Below are 23,631 nucleotides of genomic sequence, written 5' to 3' on the forward strand. Positions count from 1 at the left end.
TGAGGTAGACACAATCTAAAATCATACTGTCCCTTTCCAGGACAAACTAAATACTTACAAGCTTTGTTTGCTCGATGGCCATTATACCCCACCACTGAAGGCATTTTGTAAGCACTTTTTGACCCTTAATGCAGGCTTAAATCCCGGGGTTAGCAGTAACAGGCAATGCCTTCTGAGTACTAAACACTCAAAAATTTCCTGAGGTGAGTTCTCTCTGACCCTGACTTCTTGTGGGGGTAGAATAAGGTGCTCAGGGGAAGTGTGGGGTGATAGGTTAGAAGGACCTTGAAATGTGTACGGGTCCGTGAGGTGCTGCCAAGACCTCTGAGTCTTCTCAGTTTTTCCTAGCGTTTAGGCTACAGGTGAGGCAATCGTCGCCATCTTGATATCAAATGCCAGGCGAGCCGCCACTGGCGTCGCTCGGTAACCACGGAGACACCCGTGCCCCCTCCCGTGTCCCATCCGTAGAGGCTGTAAACTACGATTCCCATCAGCCTATTTTCTCTACTTGATGGCGAGTTGTCTAGATTTGCCTTTTGGCCGCCGCGACCGTGCCGCAGTGAACCGCGGGAGTTGCGGTTCGCGACTAGGCCTCGCTTTTTGCCGCGGGAAACTCCGGCACTACAAATCCCGTGAGCCACTGGGCTCACGCATGTGCACGGAACAGTGGGTCCTCGTTGGCCCCCTGCCGGAGCCTGAGAGGTAAGAGAGGGCGGGGGAAGGAAGAGGAGGCGGATCCGGGAGCTGCGTTGGCTGCGGCCTGGCACCAAGGGGGCGGCCCCGGCGGAGTGCAGACCCAGTGGCCCCCGGCGATTATGGACCCAGCCGAGGCGGTCCTGCAGGAAAAAGCGCTCAAGTTTATGGTGAGGAGAAGGCGCAGGCCGGGGTACTGTGGAGGCGGTGGCGTTGGCGGCGTCGCTGAGGCTCGGGCCTGGGCCGCCCGTCTGCGGGAGGAGGGGGCAGCAGGACCCTGGGCCGAGGCCTGCGGCGGGGGCAGCTGAAGGGACGGGACGGGAGAGCTCCAGGGAGGCGGGAGGGGGTTGCGGAGAGGACCCGGGGGTGGGGGCAACAGCTCCGCCATCTTGTGGATGAGAGGCCAAGTGACAGCGGGAGCTTAATCAGGGAGGGGGCTCTGGGAGGCGCGCGGGGCCCTGGAGGGAAAGGGGAGTGGGGACAGTTACTGAAGAGCCGAGGAAGCCCGGAGGAGATACGCCGTGAGGCTGCTGGCAGGGCCTTCTCGGTGTCAGGGTTTCGGGTAAGGCCCAGGAAAGGAGGTTCGTTCAGGAGTGGGGAAGGGGAGCGAGGGATAGTGGAAGGAGAGCTATGAGGCGGGGGGCATGGGGGGAACCGGCATGAGGGATGCAGATGGATCTAAGGGTGGAGGAGAGAAAACCAGGGCAGGTGGGAGACTTGTTTTGTAGAAGGTGGGTGGGGGTGGTGGTGGTGAGGGGAGGGGAGATAGCCTTTGCCTTCACGGTACAATCCCAGCTTGGCCAGACTGGTGTTGACAAACTCTGGAAAGGAAGAGGCCATCCTCACGAGGATGAGGGCTAGGGATGGAGACCTAGGGTTGTGGTGATAGTCTATAGGACAGGAAGGGGGTGTTGATGGTGACTCAGAATTACAAATGTCACAAAAAGGGATACATACTCTATTTTGAAAGGAGAGGCTAATTATTGTAGCTAGGATGAGGTGATAAAACACAAGAGATTGGCCTGTCAGGGAAACAGGTACAGGAGATTGGGGGGAAATTAGTATCTAACAGAGTAAAATAAACCATAGTGCTTAATTGTAAAGACAGTAAAACATGGGGGCCTGGTGCGGTATCACTTTCTGGGGAAGTAAAGGCCATGGAGATTACAATCGCAGGGCTCCTAAGAAGTGATGAGATCAGGGGAGAAATTCAGGAGATAAAGAGGAGGTGTAATTAGTGGAATAGATGTCAGAATTGGTGTTTACTTATCAGCTTTAGGTTGAAGCACTGTATGAACTTGGATTGGAATTTGTTGGGTGTATTTAAATCCTTTGGAGCCTAGTTCTTTAACTTTGTATCATGCTTTTCTTTGGCTGTGCTTGTTTGGCAAATTTGTATAGGCTGATATTTGATGCTTTTAATCTGATGCTTCTTGTATATCCTAGGTGTAAAACCAGACTTCGTGGTTACTGCTAAAGAATGATGGAATGCATAGATTGCTATCTTAACAGATGGCCTTAGGGATACTGATATTATTTGCGGTGGAGTCCTTTTTCAGAAGTAATTGTAACCTCTCATTCCAAATCTCATTTCTTTGATAGTTGTTTTGTTTCTGCCTGAAATACCAAAGCAAATCTAAATAAACCTGGACACTATTCTAATTGAAATTAGGCTTTAAACTGCCCCATTTATAAGAATACTTTTTCAGAGACTGGTCAAATTTACTATAACTTTAGTGCTTTCAAAATCACCTACCTAAAGTTCAAGTGTATCATTAACAAAATGTCATTAGGCCTAAGGGAAGGTTCTTGAGTTTCTGCCAATGTTGAAATTCTAAAATATTAAAATTTTTTGGATTTTAGAAATAACAGGAAGTTGCTTTATATTTTACTTTATATTAAATAATCTCTGTGCTTGATAACCTGTATGTCAGCTTCTAGATTTTAGTTAGAAAATTGGTAGATGCTTAATTTTGTTTTCCTACTTAGAGGTTGGCTGTCCTGATCTTGACACTTGTGTCAGATTTAGGGAATAATGTGATTTATAGATCATAAAGAGACATTATGAGATCATCTTCTTTACTCTTCATTAGACCTCAGCCTAGGAACATTCTCAACTACTTGATTTTTGCTTTATACCAGTGAGTTAATGTTTCGATAAGGGTCTCCCGATTGAGTTAAAGTGGATCTGGAGATGGCCATGTAGTAGTTTGCAGCTTTTAGGGCACCACACATTATTAAATATTGAGTCAGTTTTCATATGGAGAAGCCAATTTTTTCTTTAATTTTAGTTACTTTCATTTTTGACCTTGCCTGCTATTTTGGCTGCTGCTGTTTGAGAAAAGACCAAGAATGAAGGAAGAGCGTCACCAAGAATGACACCTAAATAACCGAAGCAGAGAATGGAGAGTTAGAAATTTCGTATTTTTCAGCCCAGTCACAGTCTTATTATGAATCTGAGTAAGTCACAACTTGCCTTTGGTCCCATTTACCCTGCTAAAACACGTCTCTTTACTCAGTCAGTTTTGAGATAGGAAGAACTTTTATTTGTGCTTGTACCAAGTCATTAGTGCACAATCCACATGGAAGAATGATCCTCTTAATCAAATTGAAATTTTTATATAGTTTTTGGATTGTTTGGGTCTTATTCCTTCCCTCAATTGCGAATTGTGAATGGCAATTTTATACAGATGCCCTGATTTCCATGGTTTACGAAAATGTAAAATTTATTTAATATGCCAACATGAAATACTCTCTTTCATGATTTTTGCTTATTACAACATTAATGTAGTGCTTTGATTAGGAATTTTACAGTAAAGTCTTATTAACAAGACTGCTAATTCAGAGTTGGCCATAATTTACACGTAGTCTAGATTTAAAGTTTACCCTTGGATACTTGTCAAAAAATAGTTTAAGCAGAATGTTTAACTTTCAGAAACAAATGACATTAAAGCAGTAGTATACATTGAATAACCTGTATGCTAATATCTCATTCAGCTTTAGCAGGTCCTCAAGTGCCTTCTTAATACTTGGTCGACAAAATTATAATTCAGAATAGATAAATGGGAACTGGAAGAGGGTCTGAGAAGAGAAATGAAAATGATTGAGGGAATGTAGGCACCATTTTCTGAGATATTAAAAAAATATACACAGTGGATGGAAAGATGAGTTGAGGGCTGGATTTGAAGTTTATTTTAAAAAATGGACAGGATAAATGAGTCCCAGAATATTAGATCTGGGGAAACATTTGAACTTGGATGAAATAATTTTGGGGCATATAAAATATTTTTTATAGAATTGATAGCTAAGTTAAACAGTATAAAAGATAATTTGTGGTAACAGACCACCCCACAACTTAGTAGCTTAAAAAACCAACTTATTATTTCTCTCAAATTTGTGGTTGATGATGGGTTTTCTGTTTCACGTGGTGTTGGCTGGAGCGCCAGGATAGCTGGAATGTTCAGAATGGCCACACTCACGTGGCTGACCATTGCCTGAGTTCAGTTAGCCCTGAAGGCCTTCAGTCCTACTTTATGTGGGCCTACTTTCTCCACGTGGTCTTTGGATTTAGTTAAGCATGGTGCCTGGATTCTAAGAAGGAACATTTTAAGAGATAGGAAGTAGAAGGCAATCAGCCAGTTCTTTTAAGTCCTTGGATTGGAAGTCTGAGAATGTCACTCTTGGTCAAAGACAGTCAAGGCCAGCCCAGAGTCGGAGGGAGGGGAAATAATCTCTGCCTGGAGACAAGAAGAATGAGGTGCATAAACAGGGAAATTGCTGGGGGCCATGCCCTTTTGAGACTGGCTACCAAGGATGCTATTCTAGTTGGATGTTCAAGCTAAAAATACAAATGGGATCAGCCAAATTTGTGAATAAAAACACTAGGTTTGCTTTGGAAGCATCTTTTTTTGAGGTTAACTTCTTAAGGAACTGACATCTCCTGCATGCCTTGCCTTAATAACATTACTGCAGAGATAATACCGGGTGAATTATATGATTCAGTAACTTCTTATTTGCTTGAGAAGCATATGTATCTAAAAGCAAGAAATTGCATTTTAAAATACTCAGATTTTTTCACTGTGATGGGCTTTTCCTTAAGTCAGTGAGATTGATTACCAGCTGGTTGGGTGAACATTTGAAACTAGTTCTTAGTTTAGTTGTCGGAGTTTCTGTGTATCTTTTACTTGTTTTCAATTTAAATTAGCCTTCAGTTTCTTTTTTTGGATACTCATATAGGTATTAGGGTATGAAATTACGAATTAGTGGTAATTCTTTGTGCTAATTTTTTGAGTTCATGTTTGTGATGTACATAATGTATTACTGGAAGTGAATTATTTTTTTAAGTTTATTTAGAGAGAGAGAGCATGGGGGAGGGGCAGAGAGAGGGAGAGAGAGTATTTCAAGTAGGCTCTGCTCTGTCAGTGCAGAGCCAGAGGCAGGGCTAGAACTCAAGAACCCTGTGAGATCATGACCTGAGCTGAAGTGAAGAGCTTGTCACTTAATGGACTGAGCCACTGAGGTGGCCCAGATGTGAATTATTAGTTGTAAAGTGAAAATTCTGTTTTGAAAGATTGTCAGAAAAATTTTTTTTTAAGTTTATTTATTTTGAGAGAGAGAGAGGGAGAGAATCTCAAACAGGCTCCATGCCATCCAGGGGTCTTGATATCATGAACTATGAGATCATGACCTGAGCAGGTATCCAGAGTTGGAGGCTTAACTGCCTGAGCCACCCAGATGCCCCAGATAATAAGTGGTCTCTTTTTAAAGTTCATTTTCTAATTTAGCAATAAAAAATTTCTGATAGGGTGCCTGGGAGGCTCAGTCAGTTAAGCCTTCCACTCTGGATTTTGGCTCAGGTCATGATCTCGTGAGAACCCCATGTCCTGTTCTGCACTGATGGTGCAGAGCCTGCTTGGGATTCTCTTCCTCCTTCTCTCTCCGCCATTCCCCCTCTCGCATGCACTCTCTCTCTCAAAATAAGTAAACTTAAAAAAGAGAGCACTTATTATTGTATATTATTTATATAGTGTTTAAATCCTGAAAGAGGAAGCAGATGAGAATTTTTTTCCATTGCTAAAGGAAGATGGGATATATATATAAGATCTTGATCACGTATAGAAAAGATTATTTTATGGTAAATGGCATCACAATTAAAACGAAGAAAGAAAAAGGAAATCTTTGTGCTATTGAAGTGTTTTAAAATACCATTTACTTTCTAGCAATATTAAAAACATTTTTTTTTATGTTTGTTTATTTTTGAGAGAGAGGGAGAGACAGAGTGTGAGCAGGGGAGGGGCAGAGATGGAGAGACATAATCCGAAGCAGGCTCCAGGTTCTGAGCTATCAGCACAGATCCTAACGCAGGGCTCAAACCCACGAACCATGAGATCATGACCTGAGCTGAAGTCGGACACTCAACTGACTGGGCCACTCAGGTGCCCCAGGATATACTTGCCTTCTTATTCCCAAGCTATGATCTTACCTGACTTGACTCTGTCAGTAATGAGGTAACCACAGTAGAAGTGGGAGAGTTGTGTTTTTCTAAATTTTGTGTGTTTTTAAAAATATAGTTAGCCATGAATAGGTAACAACTATCATTTACTTATTGTTTACTGTGTGCTGTTCTAAATTCTTTTTTTTTTTTTTTTAAGTTTATTTTAATCTCTGTGCCTAATGGGCTCGAAATCACCACCTTAAGATCGAGAGTCGCATGCTCTTCTGACTGAGCCAGCCCTATGTCCCTAAATTCTTTATAGATATTATTTCATTTAATCCTCCCAATAATAGATTCAGTACTATTTCCATTTTCAGATAAGAAGACTCATTCCAGAGAGGTTAAGTAACTTGTACAAAGTCACTCTGCTAGCAAGGAGCCTGACATCAAATCCATGCAGTCTGACTCAACCCTGACTTACACTATTTTTAATCTTTGAAGAGCAGAGAAACAATGGAATATAATGGCATATTTCTTTGCTAGTCACATGATAGCTGGAGTGGAAGAGTTACTGTCCAGACGTATCTATAGATTTTCTAATCATTTGAATTACTGAGGAAGTGGAGTAAGACTTTATAGTTTAGTCACAGCATTACTGTATCAGTTAGCTGTTGCTGAGTAATAAAACCTACAAAATACCATCACACACAATGGTAGACATTTATTCTCATGAATATGTGGATTTGCTGAGTATTGGATGGTATAGGCTGGGCTTAGCTGGGTGACTCTGGACATTGCTGCTAACTGAGGACTGTTAACATATGATATTCTGGGGCTCAGACTAAAGAAATGGTGACTTCTCAGGCAAAGCTCTTCTCATTGCTACAGCAAAGGCACAAGAGAGCAAGCCCAATTATTCAAGTACCTTTCAGTCATTGGTTGTATCACACCTGCCAGTATTCCATTAACCAAAGCAAGTCACATGGGCAAGTCCAGAGTCAAAGGGCAGGAAAATATACTCTGCCCGTAGAAGGCATGGGGGAGGGAGAAACTTGCCCAATAATGCACTTCAATAACAATAGTCTGTACTCTAGTACACTTGATTTATAGAAGAGTGATAAAATGTTTACTATGACAGCTATTGTGCTTTCTTTCTGCTCTTCATTGTTATGCTGTCCTGACTAGCACTTTCTCACTTTGGTTACTGAACAACACTTTCTGGTTGGATACTTTCAGAATCACTATTTAATATAACAGGTGCCTTTGCATAATGTTATGTACAATTAAAAAAGGGCATAAAGAAATAGTTAGAGGGGCGCCTGGGTGGCTCAGTCGGTTGAGCTTCTGACTTTGGCTCAGGTCATGATCTCACGGTCCGTGAGTTCGAGCCCTGCGTCTGGCTCTGTGCTGACAGCTCGGAGCCTGGAGCCTGCTTCGGATTCTGTGTCTCCCTCTCTCTCTGACCCTCCCCCATTCGTGCTCTGTCTCTCTCTGTCTCAAAAATAAATAAACATTAAAAAAAACCTTAAGAAATAGTTAGAATCTTGACTTTAATCCACAGATATGCCCTGAAAAATTCATCACTATTACAAGCTATTCTTCAATCCCTGGGGAGGATAAAGTTGATGTCATTCCAGTGGCATTTGTAACAGAATTTGAACTGTAACAGAATTTGAATCAAGGTCATACATAATGCTTTAACAACTCCCTTGGTAGCAGGGTTAGAGCTCTTAAATCCCTTCTCTGCACCTAAACTTGAGGCTGCAGAGCTATGGTACTGGTATTTTCAGATGTCTGGGGGAATTTCAGGCTTTCACTGAAAAGTCATAGAAATAGACCTCCAGGTATTATAGCATGTGGATAATACCTTTGCTGCTCAGATGCACAAATCCTTGTACTTGGGGACTAACACATTAGCACTAAATTGTTAATGTGGTTGTTTGTGAATTATTGGATTATTTCAAATATTTCAAAATATTTAGTGACATCTGAAAATGTACTAGTAAACATACACACAAAAGCATTACTTGGGTGATTTTCTTTGCATTCTTTAATGTTTTCTAGATTCTACAGCGAATGTGTATTGTTTTTAATAAGAAATTTAAGTTTAGTATACTGAGTGCATATACTTATAAAACAAGTGCCTCAAATTAAGACCTGCACTTGATCATGGACTGCAGTGTAGCCAAGCTCATTTTCTTAACTGGAAAATGGGCTGTTATTAGTTTTACCTTCCTAAAAACGTTCTCTTTTTTTCTCCTTCTCAGTTCATTTTAAATTGTAAATTGCCATGTATTATGTATTAATTGATAATTTATACTGTTAAACTCCTATGTATCCAAGATTTTCATTGGGAATTTAGGACTGTGTGTTCCTAAATTGTGCTGGAGCACTGTGTTTTCCTTTTAAATAATACTTGGCATATTCAGTGGGTTGACAGCTGAAAACGAAGCCATGATAGTTGGCATGCAATGTGATTTGATAAAAATGTGAACATAAACTGAGTTGCAAAGCATTGTGTTACATATGGAGGGAGGTGGTTACGGGGGCAGGAGGGGACGAAGATACAAAATTAAATAAAACTTCTGTCTCCTCTAGAACTTCACAGTCTATTGAGAAGATAGGCATTTATAAATACCTCTTAAGGCACACCAGTAAGTGCCAAAATAGGGGCACAGAGTGTTACAGAAGTTAACGGAGGGGAAATCAGTTTTAACTGGAGAGATCTTTGGACTCTGTGGGAGAAGATAGCTTCATATTGGATCTTGTAGAATAGATAGGTTTTGATAGACTTGTTTTTGAGGTGGGTAATTCCAGGAAGAGGAGGGAGTAGTTTGGGTAAAGGTTAGAAAATCAGGAGATGGGCAGGCACAGGTTGAGTAGATAGATACGACTTGAACATAGGTGCAAAGCAGACAAGAAAGAAAAGAAATACTGAGTACTGGGGAGTTTGGATTGAATTATATTGAAAAATAATATTCTGGTGTACTTTGTGTATGTGTCTGTGTAAGCTTTTTCGAGAAGTAATTATATAAAAAAGCACATAAATCATAAATAGCTCATTCAGTTTTTACCCTGATCACTTAAAACATTTTTTTTTTGTTTATCTATTTTTGAGAGAGAGAAGTAGCGCAGGCAGGGGAGGGGCACAGAGAGAGAGGGAGACAGAGGATCTGAAGCGGGCTCTGTGCTTACAGCAGAGAGCCCAATGAGGGCCTCTAACTCATAAACCACGAGATCATGACCTACCTGAGCGGAAGTCAGACGCTTAACCAACTGAGCCACCTGGGTGCCCTGATCACTTGTTTTTCTTCCTTCCTTCCTTCCTTCCTTCCTTCCTTCCTTCCTTCCTTCCTTCCTTCCTCTTTTTCTCTTTCTCTCTTTCTTAAGTTTATTTATTTTGAGAGAGAGTGAGCAGGGAAGGTGAAGAGAGAGGGAGAGAGAGAGAATCCCAAGTGCACTGACAGTGCAGAGCCTACTGAGGAGCTTGAACTCACAAACCATGAGATCATGACCTGAGCCGAAATCAAGAGTCACCCAGGCACCTCAGTGATCACTTCTGTGTAAGCATTATCTAATATCTAAAGATTAGTTTTACCTTTATTTGTATTTAACCTCATATAAATGGAATCATTCCAGCATATATTCTAAGTGTCTGGCTTCTTTTGTCCCACGTTGTTTGTAAGACGATTCATTCAGGTGTTTTTGTTAGGTGTAGCGTGTTCATTCTTATTGCTGTGTAGTATTCCAATGTGTGACTATACTTCGTATTTTTAGCCATTCTACGGTTGATGTACATTTGGGCTATTTCCAATTTTTGACTATTGTGAATTGTGTTGTTATGAATAATCTTATACATGTCTTTTCTTGAACCTATGTACATATCTTTGTCGAGTATATATCTAGGAGTGGGATTGCTGGGTCATAGACTATGAAAATGTTTAGCTTTCATAAGTACAATGAAATTCTTCTCCATTTCACACTTCGAACAGCAGCGTATGAGAATTCCAGTTGCTTCGTGGTCTTGTAACACTCACTTGTTGTCTGTCTTTTTCATTTTAGCCATACTAGCAGATGAATGGTACTCAGTGCTTTAATTTGCATTTCCTTAGGGACTACTGTAATCAAGCACCTTTTTAGGTTTATTGGCTCTTTAAATATACTCTTTTGTAAAGTGTCTATTCAAGCCTTGGTCATTTTTTTTTAAATTGATTTGTTCCTTATATTCTGAAAAATACAAATCTTTTGTCAAGGATATGGTATCTTTGAATGAACAGAATGTTTGTTTTCAGACTTTCATTTGAGGGATCAATAAAAAATGTCACAAGATTTTGTGTACTACCTAGGATTTTGTACTACATAGGATTCACGGGATTAGCAAGGTTTTTTTTTCCTCTACATACCAGTACTTTAAAAAAAATTTTTTTTTAACGTTTATTTATTTTTGAGACAGAGAAAGACAGCATGAACAGGGGAGGGTCAGAGAGAGAGGGAGACACAGAATCTGAAACAGGCTCCAGGCTCTGAGCGGTCAGCACAGAGCCCGACGCGGGGCTCGAACTCACGGACCGCGAGATCGTGACCTGAGCCGAAGTCGGACGCTTAACCGACCAAGCCACCCAGGTGCCCCAACATACCAGTACTTTAAAAACAATCATAATGGGGCACTTGTGTGGCTCAGTTGGTTAAGCCTCCTACTCTTGATTTTGGCTTAGGTCATGATCTCACGAGCCCTGTGTTGGGCTCCATGTTGACAGTGTGGAGCCTGCTTGGGATTCTCTGTCTCTGTGTCTCTCTCAAAATAAATAAACTTAAAAAAAAAAAAGAATCATCACAACACCATCATTTTATAAAAGAAAGAAATGCCACAAATAGCAAGGATATAATCTCAGGATAAAGGAAACTCTTTAGGATAGGCAGAATAAACACCCCCCCATTCCCCAATTCCAAAAATCTGTGAATATGTTAAATTACATGGGAATTAAGGCGACTGATGGAATTAAGGTTGCTAATCAGTTGAATTTAAGATAGGGAGATTATCCTGGATTGTTCATGTTGGTCCCAGTATTAATCACAAGGGACCCTAAATGTGTAAGAGGAAGACAGAAGACGAGGTCAGAGTGATGCCATGTGAGAACTCAATCTACTGTTGCTGGCTTTGAGGATGGGAGAGGAGAGGCATGAGCTAAGGAATGTAAGCAGCCTCTAGAAGCTGGAAAGGACAAGCTAGAGCCTCCGGAACAGAACGTATTCCCACTGACCCCTTGATTTTGGCTCAGTGAGACCCATTTCAGACTTCTGAACTACAGAACTGTAAAATAATAAATTGATGTTGTTTTAAGCCACTAAGTATGTGGTAATTTGTTACAGCAGACACAGAAAACTAATACACTCTTTCTCAAGAGAAGATGGTTACCCTTGGAGTGTCTGGGTGGCTTAGTCCATTAAGCGTCCCACTTTGGCTCAAGTCATGATCTCACTCATGGCTTGTGAGTTCGAGCCCTGCATCGGGCTCTGTGCTGACAGTTCAGAGCCTAGAGCCTATTTCAGATCCTGTGCCTCTGTCTCTCTCTCTGCTCCTCCCCCACTTGTACTCTGTCTCTCTCTCTCAAAAATGAACATTAAAAAAAAAAGGTAGTTACCCTAATTGGGGTGTATATGTTGATAAACATGCATATATACATACATGCATAATATCAGTATCTTTATCTTTAGTGTTTGATAACTACCAGTGCAGTCCTTTTTCTTTCTGCCAACATTTTATTTTGAATCAATCTCAGAATTACAGAAGAGTTTCAAATGAAACAAATGAAATTTTTTCCTGAATCATTTGAGTGTAAGTTGTCACATCACTAAATGCTTTCGTGTGTATTTTTTACAAATAAGGACGTGCTACATAACTATAATAAAACCATTCAGAAATGTACAGAGTATCGTTACAGATCTAACTCTCAGACCCCATTCAAACTTTGCTACCTGTTCCAGTAATGTTCTTCATAGCAAAAACGATCGAATCTAGAATCACACATTGAATTTAGTTGTCATGTCTCTTTAGTCTCCTTCAGTGTACAACAGTTCATTAGTCTTTCTTTGACTCTCATAACTATGGCACTTTTGAACATGATAGGCTAGTTATTTTGTGGAATGCTCCCTCAATTTGGGTTTATCTGATTTTTTCCTCATGATTGGATCCAGATTATGTATTTTTGGCAGAAATCCCACAAAAGTTATGCTCTGTTTTACTCATTGCCTCCTATCGGGTGACACATGATTTTTATTTGTCTTATCATTTTGTTTACTTCATTAAGGTGGCATCTGCCAGTTTCTTCTTTTAAAAATTTTTTTCTTTTGTAGTAAATATTTTATGGAAAGAGACTTTGGAACTAGGTAACTATCCTATTTTTTTCATCAGATTTTCAGTCCATTTATTTGTAACAGAATGGGCTTATGAAACCCTGTTTTATTTGATGGGCTATAGTCCATTACTGTCATTTATTTTTATCTATTTTTATTTTTATTATTTTTTTAATTTTTTAAAATTTACATCCAAGTTAGTTGGCATATAGTATAATGATTTCAGGAGTAATCCAGTGATTCATCCCCTACATATAACACCCATCGCTTATCCCAACAAGTGTTCTCCTTAATGCCCCTTGCCCATTTAGCCCATCCTCCCACCCACAACCTCTCCAGCAACCCTCAATTTGTCCTCTATATTTAAGAGTCTGTTACATTTTGTCCCCCTCCCTGTTTTTATATTATTTTTGCTTCCCTTCCCTTATGTTCATCTGTTTTGTATCTTAAATTCTACATATGAGTGAAGTCTTATGATACTTGTCTTTCTGTGACTGACCAATTTTGTTTAGCATAATACCCTCACTCTAGTTCCATCCATGTTGTTGCAAATGGTAAGATTTCATTCTTTTTGATTGCTGAGTACTATATTGTATATATATACCACATCTTCTTTATCCATTCATCTGTTGATGGACATTTGGGCTCTTGCCATACTTTGGCTATTGTTGATAGCACTGCTGTAAACATTGGGGTGCATGTGCCCCTTCAAAACAGCACACCTGTATCCTTTGGATAAATACCTAGTAGTGCAATTGCTGGGTCACAGGGTAGTTCTATTTTTAATTTTTTGAGGAACCTCCATACTGTTTTCCAGAGAGGCTGTACCAGTTTGCATTCCTACCAGCAGTGCAAAAGGGTTCCTCTTTATCTGCATCCTCACCAACATCAATTGTTGTTAATGTTAGCCATTCTGACGGTGTGAGGTGGTATCTCATTGTGGTTTTGATTTGTATTTCCCTGATGATGAGTGATGTTGAGCATTTTTTCATGTGTCTGTTGGCCATCTGGATATCTTCTTTGGAAAAGTGCCTGTTCATGTCTTTTGCCCATTTCTTCACCAGGTTATTTGTTTTTTTGGGTGTTGAGTTTAAGTTCTTTATAGATTTTGGATACTATATTTTTTAAATGTTTATTCATTAAAATGTTTTTTTAATGTTTATTTATTTTTGAGAGAGTAGGGGAGGGGCAGAGAGAGAGGGAGACACAAAACCCGAAGCAGGCTCCAGGCTCTGATCTGTCGGCAGAGAGCCTGACATGGGGCTCAAACTCAACTGCCAGAACTGCGAGATCATGACCTGAGTCAATGTCAGATGTTTAACTGACTAAGCCACTCAGGTGCCCTAGATGTTTACTCATTTTTGAGAGAGAGAGCAAGTGAGCAGGGGAGGGGTAGAGAGAAACGGGGATAGAGGATGCGAACTGGGCTCTGCACAGACAGCAGCAAGCCCAATGCATAAACCATGAGATCATTACCTGAGCTGAAGTCACACACCCAGCCGACTGAGCCACCCAGGCGCCCCTCAGTGCTGTCATTTATTTTGATGCTTAAGCTGTTCCCTGTTTAGCTTATGACAGTGCTTTCAAGCTGCTTCCTTTGTCTTTTGGATGTATTCCCATCATTCTTTAAGCATTTTCTTTCTTTCTGGTATAAGAAGGTATTATTATATTTAAAAAGGCTCATCTTGTATTTTTTCCCTCAGCCCTGGAATCAGTGATTTCTCCCAGTAGCCTTGGTTTCTTTAGTAGAGAATGATCTTTAGAAGTCAAGATATGGGTGTTAGATGTACTCATTGCTATTGGGGTCTCACTGCTCCCAGGTCCTCTCACTGGACAGAGGTAGGGTATATATGTATGTGTAAACATGCACACCTGCATTTATGTCACTATTTTAACTCTATCTACATATTTATTTCAAACCATGAGTTCACTTTGATATGTCCAGTTCTAGTCTAACACTGTAATAGGTTTCATTCAGTAATTTCCTTAATTCCCTTTTCTGACAGTAAGTTGGTTTTCATTATCCTCAATGTATTTTATCAGTCAATTTCCCTATATGTGACCAGTTTCTCCTCTTGCTGCTATTCCTGACATCTACCACATGGATGGCATCCTCACCTTACTCAGGCTCCAAAATCCCATATCAGGCTGCTGCCTCTACTCCCTGTTTGAACATCTTTCTCACTTCAGGCTCTGATACCCTGCACTAGGTTGCTCTTCTCAGTCCTTTTGGATTCCAGCACTCCACGCAGGGCTGCCAAGGCTGCCATATTCCTGTATGCACATCCTCTTTATCCTGCTAGCACTCTGACTTCCTATAGTAGATCAGTGCTGATCCCACCACCCCATCTTGTGTAGACTTATATTGTGCTTGGCCCTGACTAAACTGGATGCTTTTTTTTTTTTTTTTAAATCTTGCAAAACAAACTGTATACCCATTTAACAACAATTCTCCATTTCCCCCTTCCCTCAGCCCTTGGCCACCACCATTCTACTTTGTTTCTATGAAATTGGCTACTTTAGATACCTCATATAAGTGGTATCCTATAGTATTTGTTTCTTGGTAAATGTCTTATTTTTTTTTTTAGCAGGATGTCCTCAAGATTCATCCATGTTGCAGCATATGTCAGCATTTCCTTCCCTTTTTTTTTTTTTTAAATGTTTATTTACTTTTGAGAGAGACAGAGAGTGAGCAGGTGGGGGAGCAGAGAGAGAGAAGGAGACAGAATTCCAAGCAGGCTCCATGCCACCATCACAGAGCCCGATGTGGGACTGGAACTCAAACTGAGAGATCATGACCTGAGCCAAAACCAAGAGTCAGATGCTTAACCAACTGAGCCAGCCAGGTGCTCGTCCTTCCTTTTTTTAAGGCTGACTAATATTCCATCGTATATAAACATCACATTTTGTTTATCCATTGATCTCTTGCCAGATGCTTGGGATCCTTCCACCTTTTGGCTATTGTGAATAATGCTATGAACATGAGTCTAGAGATAGTCTTTTTAAGGGGGTGTCTGGCTGGCTCAGGAGAGCATGCAACTCTTGATCTTGGTCATGAGTTCGAGCCCTGTGTGGGTGTAGAGATTATTTAAAATCAAATTAATTAAAAAGAGATAATGTCTTTAAGACCCTGAAAGGCTTTATTGTTTTACCTTTTTCTCCCTTCCTTCCTTCCTTCCTTCCTTCCTTCCTTCCTTCCTTCCTTCCTTCCTTCCTTCCTTCCGAAATGTTTATTCATTTTTGAGAGACTGAGACAGTGAGAGTGGAGGAGGGGCAGAGAGACAGGGAGACATAGAATCTGAAGCGGGCTCCAAGCTCTGAGCTGTCAGCACAGAGCCCAGAGCAGGGCTTGAACTTGTGAACCATGCGATAATGACCTGAGCTAGGTTGGACGCTTAACCACCTGAGCCACCCAGGTACCCCACCTTTTACATTTAGATCTATAGTCCATCTGGAATTAATTAATTAATTAATGTTTGGTGTGAGGTAGAGGACAGAATTCAGTTTGTTTTTTAATCCAGTTGATCCGATGTCATTTATTGAAAAGATTATTCTTTCTATGTTGCATTGCAGGGTCACTTTTGCCATATACCACCTGTCTGTATAGCTTGTTTCTAGGACTCTCTGTTCTGTTCCATTGTTCTGTTATTCTTGTGCCAATATCATACTTTCTTAATTACTATATTTTTATATCACTTCTTGATATCTGATAGTATATGCCCTTCAGTTCCTCCACACACCCCCCCCCCCCAATTGTACTGGCTATTCTTGGCTTTTTGCATTTCCATATATATTGGAATCAGCTTGTTAATGTCCACAAAACATATGCTGGTATGATTTTTATTGCATTGAATCTCTATATAAAGTTTGGGGAGAATTGAGATTGTAACACTATTGAATTTTACAATCCATGAAAATGGTACATCTTTCCATTTATTTAGGTCTTTAATTTCTCTATGTAGAGGTCTTTCTACATTTTTTGTTAGGTTTATTCCTAGGTATTTGTTATTTTTAGATGCTTTTTTTTTAAGATGCTATTTTTAAAATTTAATTTTCCATTTGTTGCTGATAGTGCAAAGGTTTTTTAATCTGAAGTCCATGGCCTCCATTCAAGATATAAACACATGCAAATACTTTTTTTCCGGAAAGGTCTGTAATTTACATCTGAACCTGATTCCCACTGAGGGCAATAACAACAAAGGTTAAAGACCACTGTAGCAGTTTCACTTAGAGTAGATTGGACTTGGGAGGAGGGAATAGACAGAGGCAGAGAGGTCACTTAGAGGCTATATAATAGTCCAGGTAAGAAGCCATATGGGCTTGAGCCAGGACAGTAAGTATGGAAAGAACGAAAGACACTTAAGGAATATCCTCGAGATAGAATGAATAAGGTTTGCCTGGAGTAGGATAGGAGAAATAAATGAAAAGAGAAAAGAGTAAAAAAAGGTGTCAGGCATGTTTGGGGGCAGTTAAAGGGAAGTTTTCCATAGCAGTAGATAAGAGAAAATGAGTATTTGGTAGGTAAAGATGTTGAGATAGTCCCTAATTCTAACAAGAAGACTAAATTTAAAATATATTCACATAGATAAAAATGGGCATGGGGCGCCTGGGTGGCTCAGTCAGTTGGTTAAGTGTCTGGCTTCAGCTCAGGTCATGATCTCATGGTTTATGAATTTGAAACCCGCATCGGGCTCTGTGCTGACAGCTCACAGCCTGGAGCCTGCTTTGGATTTGTGTCTCCCAATCTCTCTGCCCCTCTCCCCCACTCATGCTCTGTCTATCTGTATCTCTCTCTCAAAAATAAATAAAAACATTAAAAAAAAATGGGCATAATGGTATATTTGGGATTTGCCTTGGGATTTGGAAGGTGGAAAGCTGAGTTAAGGGAATCCATTATATGCTATTCCATACTTTTCTGTGTATATAAAAGTATCATAGTAACAAGTTAAAAGAGAAAGATTTATCCGCATAGAGAGTGAGCCAAATTGAAGTTCTCTGGACCACTCACCTCAAATTCCTATGTGATAGAAAGATCAGGATTCATCTAAACATTATATTTGGCTTTTGAGTAATTTCATGATCACTGTCTTGTGCCGTGACACTGTTTTATCAAGATCAGCCAGATAAGGATGCTCAAAGCTACAAAGGCTTTCCATACTAGCTGAGGTAGGCCAAGTGCGTGGATGTGGCTAGGAGTTAAGGAGAGGAAATTTAGCTAGGTAGATGGAACATGGCATCTGTTGGCAACTCAAGTTTCGCAAGGGCAGGATATTCTTTCAGGGGGAGAATAGTGACAAGAAGTCTGGGTACAGATATTCTGAGGAGATCCAGATAGACAGCATCAGTATGTACTGAAAACAGGTAGCAAGGACGCTGATAAAAGTTTGGGATCAAAAGTCAAACTGGAATACCCAGCAAGGAACTAAAGAATTCATTCATTCAATTCATTTATTCATTCAACCAGTACTCATTAGTGCCTGCTACAATAGTCCTACACTTTACCATGCATAAGAATTATTTGGAGAGTGTGTTAAATTGTAGTGCAGATTCTCTGCTTTTCTCCCTCCACTTCATTTAGTAGGTCTCAAGAATCTGCATATTTAACAGTGTTACTTTTTTTAATGTTTATTTTATTTTATTTATGTATTTTTAATTTTTTTTAATGTTTATTTTTTGAGAGAGAGAGAGAGAGAGACAGAGTGTAAGTGGGGGCGGGGGGGGTGTAGAGAGAGAGGGAGGCTCAGAATCTGAAGCAGGCTCTAGACTCTGAGCCGTCAGCGCAGAGCTTGACACAGGGCTCGAACCCACGGACCACAAGATCGTGATCTGAGCTGAAGTTGGATGCTTAACCAACTGAGCCACCCAGGCGCCCCTATTTTATTTTTGAGAGACAGAGAGAGAGAGAGAGAGAGAGCGAGCTAGCGAGCACATGAAAGCAGGATAGGGGCAGAGAGAGGGAGACAGAGATCTGAAGCAGGCTCCACGCTGTCTGCGCAGAGCCCCATGTGTGGCTCGAATTCATGAACCATGAGATTATGACCTGGGCCAGATGGTTAATCGACTGACCCATCCAGGCACCCCTCAGTGTTTCTGATACAGATATTTCTCAGATCATGTTTGACAAAAGTCTAGTCCACTGTGTTCTGGCCAGTCTACCAACAAAGAGGGAGTGGGGGAGTATTGTGGCTAGAACCAAAGTAAAAGGTGAAGCCTTGTACGTGGAGAACATAGCAGGAAGGAACTGAGTTAACTGGAATCAAAAGTGAAGGCAGGTGGTAATCATTTTGTAATATAGTATGTAAGTGTATTAAATCAACGTATTATACCCCTTAAACCTGCACACTTTTGTATGCCAGTTATATGTCAATAAAGCTGGGGAAAAAAGAGTGAAGGCAGAATGACACAAACCTCATGGCAGAGGCTTGGAATCTGAATTCCAACGGATTAGATTTCTAAAAAGAATTTACTTCTGGGGGCTGTTTGCAGCTAGAGAAATAGGTGAGCTATGAGGGGCAGAAAAATAAGCAAGATAGGCCATTTATAAGAGGTATATCTAGCAGAGGGGCACCTGGGTGGCTCAGTCAAGAGTGTCTGACTCTTGGTTTTGGCTCAGGTCATGATCTCATGATTCAGGTTTCAAGCACCATGTTGGGCTCTGCGCTGACAGCATGGAGCCTGCTTGGGATTCTCTCTCTCTCCCTCTCTCTGCCCCTTCCCTGCTCGTGCTCTTTCTCTCTCAAAATAAATATAAATAAACTTAAAAAAAAGAAGAGGTACATCTAGTAGAAGAACAATAGCAACATCCCAAAATGTGGACACTCTAGGTATGTTAAAATTACCTCACAGTACAAAATAGTAGTCCCTGTTGGTGCTTATGAAATTGTTGTGAATAGTTCTGATGTTACTTTTATTGTTAGTATTTTAGGAACCTATCACATGTGTGAAAGTAAATAACAACAGAATACCTCCCCAGTTGTTTCATGTTGCTCTTAAGTAGAAGTAATGTTAAGGAGCAAGGGAAGAATTTTGAGGAATCACTGAAGTATTGCTTAAAACGCATACTTAAATGGTAGAGAAATTTATGATGAAAGATTAGTCTCTGGTACAATTACCTAGACTGGAATGCTTTTGAGCAAGGACCTCAGGCTGACCTCAAGTGACAAGCACATAGCCACAGGCTCTCTAGGTAGTGAGAAATTCTGTCTAAAAAGGTCTTTTTCTCTCCCATCTCTTGGATCGTCATCACCATCTGCCACAGAATCTTTCAAATAGAGGAAGGAAGATATAATTTGATACAATTAAATGAGGTAAATGTGACAGTGCTTTCTAGGCCATAAAGATATAGTGGCGATGATACTTTTAGAACAAAATTCTAACACGAAATAATTCACACAGACTTTCAAGGTTTATTGAATAGGCATTCTACCACTATTCCATTTTACTGCTTGAGCATATATTTATTCATGCTGCTGTGTGCAAATTTTTGGTCTTAGTTCTTTAAAAAAGAATTTTTATTAACATCCAGTAAAATTGAGGTTTTTTTGTGTATAGGTCTCAGAATTTTAACACATGTGTAGATTTATGTAACTACCACTGCAGTCAATATACAAAACAGTCCCACCACTCTTCCCCAAAACTCCCATGTACTATGTTCCCCCCACCCCATCTCTAACTTTTAGGAACTGTGAACTTTCTCTCGTATTTTAGTTTTATCTTTTTGAGAATGTCATGTAAATGGAATCGTAGAGTATGTGATCTTTTGCCATTGGCTTCTTTCACTGAGCACAATGCCCTTGAGATAGATTCATGCAAGTTGTTGCATATATCAATATTCCATTCCTTTTCATTGTTTAGTAATCCATTGTATGGGTTTTACCACATTTTGTCTATCCATTCACCTGTTGAAGGATATATGGGTTGTTTCTGGTTTTTGGTGACTTTAAATAGAGCTGCTATATATACTTATGTATAGGTTTTGTGTGAATATAAGGTTTTTTTTTTCCTGTAGGGTAAATACCCAGGAGGGGAATTGCTGGGTCGTATGGTAAACACATTTTTAAATTTATAAGAAACTGCCAGTTTCCAAGAGTGACTGTACCATTTTTTTAAATTGAAGAATAATCGACGTACAATATTGTATTAGTTTCAGGTGTACAATGTAGTGATTTTACATTTACATAAATTATGTAAATTTACTTAGTGTAAATGTAAATGTAAAATTACTTAGTGTGGTCACCACAATAAGTCTGATTGCAGTCTATCACGATATAAAGTTGTTCCAGTATTAGTGACTCTATTTCCTATGCTGTACATTACATCCCTTTGCCTTATTTATTATTTAAATTTTTTTTAAGTGTATGTATTTATTTTGAGAGAGAGAGAAAAAGCACGAATGGGGGAGGGGCAGAGAGAGGGGGAGAGAGAACCATAAACAGGCCCTGTGCTATTAGTGCAGAGCCCGATGGCAGTCTCAATCTCACAATCCACAGGATCATAACCTGAGCTGAAATCCAGTCAGATGCTTAACCAACTGAGCCACCCAGGCACTCCTGTCTTATTTATTTTGTAACTGGAAGATTGTACCTTTTAATCCACTTCCCCTATTTCATCTCTGGCTGTACCATTTTGCATTCCCACAGCAGTGTATGAAAGTTCTGGTTGCTCTGCATCCTTAGTTGCCCTTGGGATTGTCTCTATTTTTTATTTTAGCCATTTGAATATGTATATAGTAATATCTTACTGTGGTTTTAATTTGTATTTTTCTAATGAATGCCTCAGTTCTTGATGACTTTATCTGTTGGGATCGAACACAAGAGATAGTCATCATCAGAAGAATCAGAGGAATGCTCATCAGAATATGCCTTAAATTTAACATTCTATGAAAGATACTCTGTGAATATTTTAAAAAGGAGTTTGTACTAATAAATGTTCGTGGTTCTTAATTAAGAGTGGGACACTCTGAAACATGTCTACAAAGTCTCAAGTAAGCCTTTGTGACAGTGAGAATGAGAGAAGTTTATTTCTGGTGACCTTTGGTCTTACATAGCACACTTGGTGGGTTTTAATAAACTGAGGAGATAAGCAAATGAAAAATATATCTGGTCATCCTATAATTTCTTAAAGTAAAATAAATGAGAAACACTTGTGGTCCTCATGATCAACATAAACTGATCTATTACTGGTAGCATAGGTCAGTGGTATGATTTTGAATAACTTGCTTATTTAGGGATATAATTTAGATAAAAGAAAGATAAAGGAAAGGAGGATATTCCTGTGAGTAGTAATATTTGACCCTCTCCTGCTTCTTTTCCCTTCCTTATAAATCATCCCAGGCAGGAGTTTGTATTATGAGAAGCGAACCAAATGTTTGCTAATTAAATGTTTAGTGTTTATTTTAGTTGGTTATTAGCTTGAGGTCAAATTTGTTTAATGAGTAAATATGGAAGAGTTATGTTTTTTTTTTCCACTTTGGACAAATACTTGCTCATCATCGGTATGTTATCCTAGTTCATGAAGCTGGAAAGTAATTTCCTCATTTTTAATGACTGTAGATGTTTATAGTTATTGACTCTTTGTTTTGATGTTGTCAGGCATGTGAGTACTTTCTTTGTTACCAAGTCCTCAGGAGATAGCTTCCTGATTATAACTTATTTTCCTGGGAAACTATAGTCCACTTTGAAGCAGTTTCCAGTAATATATTGCTACAGAGATAGGCTGTCAAGTAGTGACTCTAGTGTAATTTAGAAAAGGTGACTTAAGTAGAACATTGATTTATCGGTTTTTCAAATTGCAGTTAATTATAATGGCAGCTTATAAGATCTGCTTCACTCTCTCTTGGACTCTTGCCTAAGATTTACAAATTTTATGAGATTTGAGGTAAAAATGGACAATTTAAAATTATCCAAATGAATTCATTGAAAAGAATCCTGCTTGTTAAAGCATACTTGTAAAGGTTTTTCACACCCTCCAATCATATCCAGGTTTGGCATTTTGAAAATCAGAATGGTCACTTTATTTTTTATCAGAGTTTGAGAATAGAGTTCTTTATTCAGGTAGGTGTCATCTTTGATTATATGGTAGTGTTCTGAATATAGTCCCTTTACCTGACACCTGTAGCTGACACGTAGTGATTGTGTCAATAAACTATATGATCCTTGTTATGTTCATATGTGGTCATGTTAAAAAGTATTTCTTAAGTATTCTTAAGTGTGTCTTACCAATATTTTATGGAAAAATACTCACAATCTTTTGAAAGTGTTCATGTTAAAAAGAATTAGAAATGATGTTTGTTTATTTATTTTTTAATGTTTATTTATTTTTGAGAGAGAGAGAGAGCTCAAGCAAGGGAGGGGCAGAGAGAGAGGGAGACACAGAGAATCCAAAGCAGTTCTAGGCTCTGAGCTGACAGCTCAGAGCCTGGCGTGGGGCTCGAATTCACAGACCATGAAATCAAGACCTCAGGTACCCAGGTGCCCTGATGTTTATTTCATTTGGACCCGCTTCACTTTCAATGTGTTATTAAAATGTAGGCATAGTATGTAAGAATTCATACTATAGGATCAACTGAGACTTTGATTTAAATATATTATAAATTATACATGGAAGGCTGCATAAGATGCTACATATTTTTTTTTCCCAAAGAAGCTTCTTTAAATGGTTCTGTTAAGTATAGGAATGTTCTGATGATTATCTTTTTAATTAAAATGAGAAATCTTTGTTTAAAGTGGCATTCTTTTTTTACGGCCTGTTACAGTCTCTGTAACAATCATTTCTTAAGTCTGAACGTTTTATTTCCAGGAATCCATTTATATAAAACTATGTTTAGACTTAATTAAGGAACGATTCTTACAAAGCTTGTAAATAGCCAGGAAAAAAGGGACCGAAAATAAAACTGACATTCACATTTAACAAAATGATTGTTACAAGGTATGTAATAAGCTATAAAAATACAATAAATCCGTTTTTATAAGAGTTCATATTTTTTGATCCTTGTTTTCAAGGGTATTTAAGAAAAATATCAAAGCTCTGCGAAGTGACATCTGTTTTGCTGAATGGACTAGTGATAACTTCTTTTCTCTATAACTGACAGTATGGGAGTTCTACCTGTCTTAAGTATTTTCTTTGAAATACCATGTAATCTTTTTAGATTA

General features: G+C 39.4%; 1 protein-coding gene across 7 annotated transcripts in view; it reads left to right on the forward strand.

Moving 5' to 3' along the window:
• Positions 1 to 597: 597 nt before the first annotated feature.
• Positions 598 to 23,631, forward strand: part of BTRC (beta-transducin repeat containing E3 ubiquitin protein ligase) — a 179,236-nt gene continuing 156,202 nt past the window's right edge. For 4 of the 7 annotated variants that reach the window (XM_015063031.3, XM_015063032.3, XM_027062905.2 and 1 more), the window contains exon 1: positions 689 to 863. In XM_015063031.3, coding sequence (XP_014918517.1) covers positions 816 to 863 — 48 coding nt within the window. In that variant the 5' untranslated portion in view covers positions 689 to 815. Of the gene's footprint in view, positions 864 to 1,132; positions 1,256 to 23,631 lie in introns of those variants that run through there. The other 3 variants (XM_015063030.3, XM_015063033.3, XM_053207435.1) reach the window with 3 other exon arrangements.

The sequence above is a fragment of the Acinonyx jubatus genome, chromosome D2, assembly GCF_027475565.1.
Source record: "Acinonyx jubatus isolate Ajub_Pintada_27869175 chromosome D2, VMU_Ajub_asm_v1.0, whole genome shotgun sequence".
Classification (NCBI taxonomy): Eukaryota; Metazoa; Chordata; class Mammalia; order Carnivora; family Felidae; genus Acinonyx; species Acinonyx jubatus.